The following is a 12110-nucleotide window of genomic DNA, read 5'->3' on the forward strand; positions in this document are numbered from 1 at the left end:
GTCAGAGGTCATTGTTCCAGTTCCACCTCATCAGTTGAACAAAGGTTACTATTCGAACCTTTTTTTGTGGTACCGAAGCCGGATGCTTCGGTAAGGCCAATTCTGAACTTGAAATCTTTGAACCCTTATCTCCGGGACTTCAAATTCAAGATGGAGTTTCTGAGAGCAGTTATCTCAGGACTGACTGAGGGGGAGTTCCTGGTGTCCCTGGACATCAAGGATGCGTACCTCCACATTCCCATAAGATCGCCACAACAGGCCTATCTCAGGTTTGCACTGTTAGACGATCACTATCAGTTTCAGGCACTGCTGTTCGGTCTCTCCACGGCACCGAGGGTCTTCACCAAGGTGATGGCAGAGATGATGGTTCTCCTCCGCAAGCAGGGGGTGAACATAATTCCATATCTGGACGATCTGCTGATCAAGGCATCGTCCAGGGAGAAGTTGTTAGGATCCATTGCTCTCATGACCACGTCTGCTCAAGGAGCACGGTTGGATCCTGAACCTTCCAAAGTCTCATCTGGAGCCGACAAGGAGGCTGTCTTTCCTGGGGATGATCCTCGACACAGAGGTGCAGAGGGTGTTTCTCCCAGTGGAGAAAGCGTTGGTGATTCAGACAATGGTCCGGGATGTCTTGAAGCCTGCCCGGGTATCGGTTCATCAGTGCATCAGCCTTCTGGGGAAGATGGTTGCCTTCTACGAGGCTCTACAGTACGGGAGGTTTCATGCTCGATCCTTTCAACTGGATATCTTGGACCAGTGGTCGGGATCTCACCAACACATGCACCAGAGGATACGTCTGTCACCGAAAGCCAGGATTTCGCTCCTCTGGTGGCTACAAGGTTCGGAGTTCAGGACTGGATCCTTCTAACCACGGATGCAAGTCTAAGAGGTTGGGGAGCAGTCTCTCAAGGGGAGACCTTCCAAGGAAGGTGGTCAAGTCAGGAGTCCCTTCTTCCAATAAACATCCTGGAACTAGGAGCTGTATACAACAGCCTTCTTCAAGCAGCACACCTTCTACAGGATCAGGCTGTTCAGGTGCAGTCGGACAACGTGACCACAGTGGCCTACATAAACCGACAAGGCGGAACGAAGAGCAGGGCTGCAATGTCAGAGGTGTCAAGAATCTTCCTCTGGGCAGAAAGGCTGTAGCAACGTCAGCAATCTTTATTACGGGAGTAGACAACTGGGAAGCAGACTTCCTCAGCAGACACAATCTCCATCCAGGAGAGTGGGGCCTCCACCCGGAGGTGTTCGGGGAGGTAACCGGTTGGTGGGGGGGTTCCATGATGGCCTCCCGCCTCAACAAGAAGCTGCGGAGGTACTGTTCCAGGTCGAGGGACCCACAGGCAGTGGACACACTAGTAACATCGTGGGTGTTCACTTCAGTGTATGTGTTCCCTCCACTTCCTCTAATTCCGAAAGTTCTTAACTTGTAAAAAGAACAAAAGTTCTGGCAATCCTCATTGCTCCGGACTGGCCAAGGAGGGCTTGGTACGTGGATCTGCTGGATCTACTGCACAGCCCCTACCTCTTCGAGAGGATCTTCTACTGCAAGGGCCGTTCGCTTATCAAGACTTAACCACGGCTACGTTTGACGGCATGGCGGTTGAGCACCAGATCTTAGCTCGGAAGGGTATTCTGAACGAAGTTATTCCTACCCTGATACAGGCTAGGAATGGGGTAATGTCTAAACACTACCATCGAATTTGGAAAAAATATGTATCTTGGTGTGAATCCAAGAAATTTCCTGCGATGGAGTTTCAACTTGGTCGTTTTCTCCTTTTCCTGCAAGCAGGTGTGGATAAGGGCCTGAGATTGGGCTCCATCAAGGTACAGATCTCTGCTTTATCCATTTTCTTCCAGAAACAATTGGCTGTCCTCCCTGAGGTTCAGACCTTTTTGAAAGGGGTTCTGCACATCCAGCCTTCCTTTGTGGCGCCAACAGCACCCTGGGATCTTGATGTGGTATTACAATTCCTGCAATCAGATTGGTTTGAGCCTCTACAGGAGGCTGAAATCAAGTTTCTCACGTGGAAGGCAGTCACTTTGTTGGCCTTAGCTTCTGCTCGACGTGTGTCGGAATTGGGGGCTTTGTCCTGTAAAAGTCCCTATCTGGTCTTCCGTGTGGTTAGGGTAGAACTCAGGACTCGTCAACAGTTCCTTCCTAAGGTTGTTTCAGCTTTTCATATCAACCAACCTATTGTGGTGCCAGTGGCTACTGACTCCTCAATTGTTTCAAAGGCCTTGGATGTTGTGAGGGCTTTGAAGATTTATGTGGACGGCTCATCATTGGAAATCTGACTCTCTTTGTCCTCTATGATCCCAAGAAAATTGGGTGTCCTGCTTCAAAGCAGTCGATTACACGCTGGATCAGGTTCACCATCCAGCATGCATATTCTACGGCAGGATTGCCATGTCCAAAATCTGTTAAGGCCCACTCTGCTCGTAAGGTGGGTTCTTCCTGGGCGGCTACCCAAGTTGTCTCGGCTATACAGCTTTGCCAAGCAGCTACTTGGTCTGGATCGAACACGTTTGCTACGTTTTACAAGTTCGATACTTTGGCCTCTGATGACCTCAAGTTTTGTCAGTCATTTTTTTACAGGAGCCTACGTGCTCTCCCTCCCGTTCTGGGAGCTTTGGTACATCCCCATGGTACTAATATGGACCCCAGCATCCTCTAGGACGTAAGAGAAAATAGGATTTTTGTTACCTACCGGTAAATCCTTTTCTCGTAGTCTGTAGAGGATGCTGGGCACCCGCCCAGCGCTTCGTTTTCCTGCAGTGGTTATTTACTTCAGTACTGCCTGGTTCCTAAGTAAGTTCTGTGTTATTTACTGTTTCAGCTGTTGCTGAGTTTATCTGGCATGTTGGCTGGATTTGCCTTGTTGTGTGAGCTGGTATGAATCTCGACACTATCTGTGTATTTCCTTCTTTCGAAGTATGTCGCCTCCTCGGGCAGTTTCTAGACTGAGTCTGGTAGGTGGGGTATAGAGGGAGGAGCCAGCCCACACCGTTAAACTCTTAAAGTGCCAATGGCTCCTGGTGGACCCATCTATACCCCATGGTACTAATATGGACCCCAGCATCCTCTACGGACTACGAGAAAAGGATTTACCGGTAGGTAACCAAAATCCTATTCTCTCTGTCCATGTTGTATCTGCCCCACCTGCACTGCACATGGTTTTGCCCATTAGAGAACAATTTTGCTGCTGCGATCAAGGTCTAAATCAGATATAACGGTGGTCATTCCGAATTGATCGCAGCCAGCAACTTTTGCTGCTGCTGCTGCTGCGATCACTAGTGTACGCCTATGGGGGAGTGTATTTTAGCTCAGCAGGGCTGCGATCGCTTGTGCAGCCCTGCTAAGCTAAAAAAAATTCAAACAAAACTAGACTAGGCCTGGACATACCTGTGCGATGGATCCAGTGATGATGGGCCCGGCTTTGATGTCACTCCTCCGCCCTCCGTTCTCCTGGACTCGCCTGCGTTTTACTCACCACTCCCCGAAAACGGCTCCAAACGGTCCGGATCCGCCCTGGAACGCCTCCTTCCTGTCAATCTTCTTAGCGGTCGGCTCTGCGATCGCTTCCATCAATAGGCGCGACGTAACCCGGCGACCCCTGTAGCCGGGTAACGTCGCGCATGCGCACTGCGGCCGCCGAGCATGTGCATTCCGCACCCATTCGCACTGCAGCGATAAACCGCTGCATGCAAATGGGTCGGAATGACCCCCAACATGTGCAGAGAGAGTTAGATTTGGGTGTGGTGTGTTCAAACTGTAATCTAAATTGCAGTGTAAAAATAAAGCAGCCAATATTTACCCTGCACAGAAACAATATAACCCACCCAAATCTAACTCTCTCTGCACATGTTATATCTGCCACACCTGCAGTGCACATGGTTTTGCCCAACTGTTAACAAATTTGCTGCTGCGATCAACTCTGAATTACCCCCATTGTCCCCATCTGTAAAGCTCTGTGGAGTATGCTGATGCTATATAAACAAATTATTAATAAATGTTCTATTAGGGGTACATTTACTAAGGTGTGATTGTTTTAGAAGTGGAGAAGTTGTCCATAGCAACCAATCAGATTCCACTTAACATTTATCTAGCTGCTTCTAGAAGATAATAGAATCTGATTGGTTGCTATGGGCAACATCTCCATTTCTAAATAGAACTTAGACCTTCGTAAATATACCCATTATTGTCTTCATTTTCACTTTTGGAGCTACAGTGTGGTTTTTCCTGTCTTGTGTGATTCTCCCGCAGCAGATTATGATGTCCTCCCATACAATGGATCAGGGCCGGCGTTACTAGACTTGAGGGTCTATTCATGAAGTAGTGAAAAGTGTCCAGAACTGAGCTAGTGGAGTAGTTGCCCATGGCAACCAATCAGGTGCTACGTATAATTTTACAGAATGCACTTTATAAATGTTACCTCAACACTGATTGGTTACCATTGGCAACTTCTCCACTGGCTCACTTCTCCACTCTTTTCACTGCTTCATGAATAGACCCCTTTTTCCTTAGTGACTTGGACTGACAGTTTGTATACAAACAGCTGAAGGGACAGTGGCCAAGTGCACAGTGTCATTCTGACAAAGATTATTTTTAGAACTCAAAACTTCCCTTGCACTTGTATTTTGCCGTAAATGCTGCAGGAGGACTACAGTAAGACAAATGCGTATCCTTTATTTCTGTCATCCCCTTTATCATATCATAAGCCATGGGGGGGGGTATCCAAATAGCCGTGGTTGATTACTGCGTCTAATTGCCTCGGCGTGGGCTATCCAATTAGTCCCAATAAGCTGGCGCGAAAAGGCAGGCAAAACCAAATCCCCAGAAACAGACCTGTTTTCATCTGAATGAGAGGATGTTTTTTTATTTTTTAATAGGCAACCAAACTGTATAACCTGTAAAAGAAAAATACGGGTAAAACTTCGGGAAAAATCATGAAAAACTGCAGTTTTTCACCTCTAATTGGATACCCCTCTTAGACTGCTAAAGTGAGCTAGTAAGTCCATCAGTTCAGGTTAAGTTATTTATATAGCGCACACACGTACCGCAGCGCCTTACAGATACTATTTCAGTCACTCACACCAGTCCCTGGCCCAGTGGACCTTACAATCTACATTCCCTATTACATGGACACACTAGGGTTAATTGTTTTGCCAGCAGCTAATTACCCTCTAAAATGGTTAAATACTGTGCTTTCTGCGCTGATTGAACAGTGAAATAAAGCAGCATATACACTTGGGAAAGATTCACTGACTTCCCTTCCAATACAAAAAAAAAAATCAATGTATAATTGCACATACACTGTTACTATGGTTACATATATAACATAAGCCGCCTGAATGATGAAATGATCAAACGTCCTCTTTCCAATAGTTCATAGAGAATGAAATAACTTTCCTTCTTCAAGGCAGAATGAATCCCTCAAGGAAAATCCAACGGTAGAACAAATAGATTACAAAAGAAGAGAAGGGACGCAATAGTACACATACACAATAGCAATGGGAGATTTTTTTTTTTTTTAATAATATTGATTTTGCACTCACAAACATTAGAATTGAAAAGGCATGTAGTAATATTGCTGGTAGACACAGATACATCAAATCAGGTAGGTTTCATGATGTTTTCCCAAATGTACTAAAATATATAAATTAAAACAGTATTGCAGACAACCATTTATAGAGAAAAATGTAATTGTAAAAAATGCACTCACAAACATTCGTAAAGAAAAAGCATGTAATCGATCACTGGTGGTATAGGCACACACATACTCATCGGACACTGTATTTCCAAGGGACCCACAGAGTTCCGGATACTCCCCGGTTCACCACGAGGTAAGTCCTAGTATAGTTCCTCCGTTTCCAGTAGTGGTGAACCGGAGAGTATCCGGAACTCTGTGGGACCCTTGGAAATACAGTGTCCGATGAGTATGTGTTTGCCTCTACCACCAGTGATCGATTACATGCTATTTCTTTATGAATGTTTGTGAGTGCATTTTTTACAAATACATTTTTTCCTATAAATGGGTGTCTGCAATATTGTTTTAATTTATATATTTTAGTACATTTGGGAAAACATCATGAAACCTACCTGATTTGATGTATTTGTGTCTACCAGGAATATACTACATGCCTTTTCAATTCTAATGTTTGTGAGTGCAAAATCAATATTATTAAAAAAAAATATCTCCTATTGCTATTGTGTATGTGTACTATTGCGTCCCTTCTCTTCTTTTTTTAGTTCATTTGTTCTACCGTTGGATTTTCCTTGAGGGATTCATTCTGCCTTGAAAAAGGAAAGTTGTTTCATTCTCTATGAACTATTGGAAAGAGGACGTTTGATCATTTCATTCAACCATGGTAACAGTATATGCGCAATTACACATTTAAAAAAAATTTTGTAGAAGCTAATTACCCTACCAGTATGTTTTTGGATTGTGGGAGGAAACCTACGCAAACATGGGGATAACATACAAACTCCACACAAAGCGTGCCTTGGTCAGCAATTGAACTCATGACCCCAGTACTATGAGGAAGTAATAATAGTCACAATGCAAACTGTGCTGCCCAAGCTTCTATATATTAAAAATAAAATAAAATAAATGCCTTAAGGTATGTCACATGTTCAGATGTGGATACTTGTTATCAAGCAAATTAAAATTTTCTATAAAGACGCTCATAGATTCCAACTCTCCCGGTACGTCCAAGAGGCTGTTCTCGAGTATTGCTGAATCGCATTATTTTATTGTGCCCCGCCCCGCTTATACGAATATCTTTATTTGTCATTAACAAACACCAAGTGTTGTCAACGTTAAAATCATGTAAAAGCATTGCCAGATAATAGAATAAGCAGCAATTCCACTTCTGTAAAATCAGGGAAGAACATTTCACTCTACAGTGCTGGTAAAAGCAAGATTGGATAGTGGGGGGCGGGGCCACAGTGATGCGAGCGATGCATCATGACCCCTGCCCACTTAACATTGACCCCTCCCTCCGTATCACCAGCCGGATTCCACCAGTCATTGTGTTGTGTAGCAAATGGCGTTAATGACAACTACTGCTAATTGTAAAGCGCAACAGAATATGCTGCGCTATATAAGAAACTGATAATAAATAAATAATAAGCCACCATTTCCGTACATTTGGTAATTATGCAACGCACACACATATATATATATATATATATATATATATATATATATATATATATATGTGTGTGTGTACCAGGGAAGCTATCAGTGCCACAGATGCAGTATCCAAAATATCAACACTAGTACTGGAACCACAACAGTGAGATCACTAAAAAGATCTGCCTAGTGGACACTCCTTACGGTTAAGGGCGTCAGCCTGTTACCTCAAATAAAATTAGGCACTGGTATAAGTGCCTGAAGTGGACATGTGTGGACAAAAGATGAGGTAGTATAGGCGACCGCTGGTGTCAAATAAGTGCAAAAATAGGCAGTTATATAAAAAGTATAAAATTTATTAGACTGTGAAGCACTAAAACAAACCCGAGTATTTAAAATGGAAGTTGATACAATTAAAATAACATGCACAAGGGGGAAAAATAAAACGCTTAAAAAGTTATAAAGAGCATAAAAACGGTACATAGAACATAAAAATATATAGGAATAAAAAAGTCAAAAAATCATGAGAGAGGAGTAAAATATCTTAACTTTGAGGTTAGATCAAGGCAGCTGCCTTGATCTAACCTCAATTATTAATATCAATTAATAACCTCAATTATTAAGTTAAGATATTTTACTCCTCTCTCATGATTTTTTGACTTCTATATAAGAAACTGCTAATAAATAAAATAAATAAATTATGTATACCTGAGGCTTGTCTGGCCAGCTCGTTATTAGGACACGAGGCCCTTAGGTCCGACACCATAGTCATGTAGGCTTTCTCCACACAACGCTCAGGCTGGGTGCAGAACTCTGAGGTAGGATACAGAGACAAGGCATCTTCTGACAGAGTTCCCCCAAACGTGTCCAGATTCTCTGGGAACAGAATGACACAAGACCTCCTTACTTACATTCTTCATAGGGACTGGAGAAATAAGTAACCAGATTAGTTAGATTTCTCTGCTCCGTACAATTGCATCACCTGTTACTTGAAGCCACTTACGTCTCACAAACCAACGGTAATCATCTTCTGTCCACTGGGAAATATTGGCATACATTGGCCTGTAGAAGAATAGGCACAATATAATTCTAATTACTCTTTAGCATAAATCAACTTTCCTTGGCTAAATGATACATACAGTATATAAACGGAACTCCTTTGTCGCCTATTTCACAATCCCAGGAGACGAGCTATTACAATGGAAGTTCATATCCGACAAAGCAGATACGATTATAAATGTGTCCGCCAGCATTTGGCGCTATGATACTTTTATTTGCAGACTTGCTTATTACTGAGTGCGTAAGAACAGCAACTGGTTTAATTTAGTCTTTAATGCATGTGAAGTAAAGGCAAGTTTATCCTTTAATTACAGGCAATGTAGTAAATCCAATTAGTTGCACAATCACTCTCCTACAAAGAAATGCTCCTAATACTGATCGTTTCAGATTATAACCTGTTTGTGATACTTAATTAGGATACTTGAATACTCCGCCCTCTTTAGCTCCACCCTGTGTAGCTCCTCCCTCTTTGCATGTTCAAATTGGTAAATAATTAATGTAAATCCAACTATGAAGCCTTCTGATCAGAGCATGAGGGAGCTGGAATTTATATGTCATATATGATATCTTTATGTGAACATAAGTGTAATATCAATGTGTAATATGTTTATTTTTTCAGATTTAATTTTTTCCATACTGGAACAACTCCCGTGTCCCCTTTTATTGGGAGGCAATCATGAGACCGCCTGTCGGAATCCCAGCGGTCACAATGCCGACGCTAGAATCCCAACAAGCGGTGAAATCCCGCCGCCGGAGTTCTGATGCCACAGGCTTTTCACCCTCTGTGGGTGTACACGATACCCATAGAGGGAGAATATAACCCTGTGGCGAGTGCACCAAGGTACCGTGCCCGCAGCGTGGCGAGCGCAGCAAGGTTGCAAGGGGCTTTCTAGCGCTCGCCCCACTGCTGGCATCCTGGTGGCCGGGATCCTGCTGTCTGGATCATGACAGCTGGGATCCCGGCCGCCGGTAAAACATATGTATACCCCTTTTATTATATTTGGTGGCCATTATAGTTTAGACATGCACTGGCCAATAATATGTCCATCCCCAGATTTACAAAGAGTAGTTCCCTTACGCGAATTCCGATTCTTGTCGGCTGGTGCCAATCACATATGGCACATCACTATAACCCTTTATCTTCTTCTTCCATACGTCCAATGGGGGAGCAGGCACCACGTATCCATCCACTATAGCCATCGGCCCAGCAATTTTTCCTTTCCGTGGCAGGTTGCACAGGTCCTCTGCAGCCCAGTCTGGATATACAGTCCATGGAATGGACTAGGAGGAGTAGAAGAAGAAGAAACAATACACAATGACTTAAAAGATGCAAAACTAACAAAATAAGAATAGCTGCCAGTGCTAGTAAACTCCGACTGTGCGTGTATATTAATTTTACAGCGTTCAATTATAACGATTCATTGTTGGTATGTTGGGGGTCATTCCGAGTTGATCGCAGCCAGCAACTTTTTGCTGCTGGTGCGATCAACTAATCTCCGCCTATGGGGGAGTGTATTTTAGCTTAGCAGGGCTGCGTTCGCTTGTGCAGCCCTGCTTAGCTAAAAAAGTTTTGTGCAGCTGAAGAGTAAGGCTGGAGCTACTTACCCTGTGCGACGGATCCAGCGACGTTCCTTCCGGCTTTGACATCAGACATCCGCCCTCGTTTGCCTGAACACGCCTGCATTCGGTCGACCACTCCCCGACAACAGCATTCAACGGTGAGTATCTACCCCGGAACGCCTCTCCGCTGTCAATCTTCATGCGATCGGCGCTGCGTCTTCTTTTTTTCGCTGTGCACGTCGTTGCCCAGCGACGTCAACGACACGCGTGTGAATGGGTCGGAATGACCCCCATTATCTGCTAGTGTTTTCTCATCTACAAAGCCCTTCATCATTCTTCTCCCCGCTTCTCCAGCCTCACACTCTCTCCCACCCAACTTCAATCAGTCAGTGACCTCCTCCCACTCTCATTGTCTGGATTTCTCCTGTGCAGTCCTCTATCTCTGCGGTGCCCTCCCAGGCCCAATCAGACTGGTTTCCAATCTCATATCCTTTAACATGCAGTTTATCACAGCGCAGCGATCGGGTCGGATCTGCGCTGGCGCCGCAGCGCACCAGCGCATGCTGGACGGCCGAAGGCCATTGTACTGTTGCGATCGCCTCTGCCTGATTGACAGGCAGAGGCGGTCGCTGGGCGGGAGGGGGCTGGACGGCGGCGCTAAGCCGCCGTTTAGGGGGCGCGGTCCGGCCAATGCAGGCGTGGATGCAGCCGCTGTGACCCGGGGCAGCGAAGAGGTTCTGCCGGCCAGCCGCAGGAGCTGCGCTGGCCGGAGTAACTCCTGAAATGGAAAAGCATCACCGCTGTGCGATGCTTTTGCATTTCTGCGAGGGGGGGGGGGGGAGGTGGAGGCGGCACTGACATGCGGATAGACTAGCCCTGAGCTGGGCGTCCCCCTGCATGTCTGAGTGCCTGATCGTAGCTGTGCTACATTTAGCACAGCTACGATTAACTCAAAATGACCCCCATGGTCTTAAGACTCATCTTCAGTCAAGCCAACTGTCCTTCCTCTCCAGCCGCTGCATCCCACATGGGTGCGTAAGATTGTTTTGCGTTCGTGAGCGATTAGCATCAAACGAAAATACATTTATGCCGCAACTGTACATTTGCCTTTCTCTCTTCTATAACTAGTGACCATTTGCCTATCTCCCAAGGATGGCTCTCACCTGAAGGATTTTAGTAATATTCAGCTGCCTTAAGCACTGTGCATCCTGGCAGCCGGTGCGGGTCAGGAAGATGAGGTTGTCCTTCTCTGCCTCTTCCAAACTGGCTTTAAAAACTGATGAACCACTTATATCAATGGCACGGTGGAAAAGACCCTTAGCCAGTGGTGACACCATCATAGCCCAAACAGAGGTGCCTCCTGCAAATATATATGAGGCAGTGGAAGAGCACATCATTATTTGCAAACTTAAAAAATCTGGAATTCAGAAATCCAAAGAGTATTCACGATACTGTGGGGCTCATTCGGAGCCCACGTACTACCAGTGTCGGAGGCAGTGGAACAATGTTTTTATACTGTGTTATTTTAAGTATTACTGTATATAGGGGATTCCTGCTACAATCAGTGGGGCACTGATATATAATCAATACAGTCAGTAATGGGGGAGGGGGGGCACTCATGCAGTCATCACTAATGTGATTGGGTGTAATAATAAGTATTCTAAGGTATGAGAGCCTGCATTATATCAGTGTATACATACATGAATTTGACATTTTCCCATAGACATTACTTACATAGTGTTTAATACAATGAAGTATAGAAACCAGTAATATCAGTAGTCAGGGAATTTCAGTAGGAAAAGCTGTAACGTTTCATACAACCTAGGCTCAGGCACACCACAGGTGCATACCTTGTACTCAGGGAGCTTAATTAGTTGTCAGTCGGCATAGTGAGTCCCTCACACCAAAGACAGTCCCTCGCACCATAGACAGTCCCTCGCACCATAGACAGTCCCTGACTCCATAGACAGTCCCTCGCACCATAGACAGTCCTTCACACCATAGACAGTCCTTCACACCATAGACAGTCCATCGCATCATAGACAGTCCCTCGCACCATAGACAGTCCCTCGCACCATAGACAGTCCCTCGCACCATAGACAGTCCCTCGCACCATAGTCAGTCCTTCGCACCATAATCATTCACCCAGTGCCTCGCACCATAGACAGTCCCTCACACCATAGACAGTGCCTCGTACCACAGACAGTCACTCACACCATAGATAGTCATTCACACAGTGCCTCGCACCATAGACAGTCCCTCGCACCATGGTTTTTTTTATCCAGTCTGTTCTCAGAACCTGGCTTGGATTAATTGTGGCCCACTATACCCCAGCCATGGCTGGGT

At 45.1% G+C, this 12110-nt stretch overlaps 1 protein-coding gene across 3 annotated transcripts in view; it reads right to left on the reverse strand.

The window, feature by feature from the left end:
- The window catches only part of LOC134968972 (para-nitrobenzyl esterase-like), a 143253-nt gene that overhangs the window by 28185 nt on the left and 102958 nt on the right, over positions 1 to 12110 (reverse strand). For all 3 annotated transcript variants that reach the window (XM_063944651.1, XM_063944652.1, XM_063944653.1), the window contains exons 4-7: positions 10928 to 11124; positions 9283 to 9485; positions 8149 to 8207; positions 7854 to 8021 (exon numbers count right to left, since the gene is read on the reverse strand). In XM_063944651.1, coding sequence (XP_063800721.1) covers positions 7854 to 8021; positions 8149 to 8207; positions 9283 to 9485; positions 10928 to 11124 — 627 coding nt within the window. The remainder of the gene's footprint in view (positions 1 to 7853; positions 8022 to 8148; positions 8208 to 9282; positions 9486 to 10927; positions 11125 to 12110) is intronic.

Source organism: Pseudophryne corroboree, chromosome 11, assembly GCF_028390025.1.
Source record: "Pseudophryne corroboree isolate aPseCor3 chromosome 11, aPseCor3.hap2, whole genome shotgun sequence".
NCBI classification, from domain to species: domain Eukaryota; kingdom Metazoa; phylum Chordata; class Amphibia; order Anura; family Myobatrachidae; genus Pseudophryne; species Pseudophryne corroboree.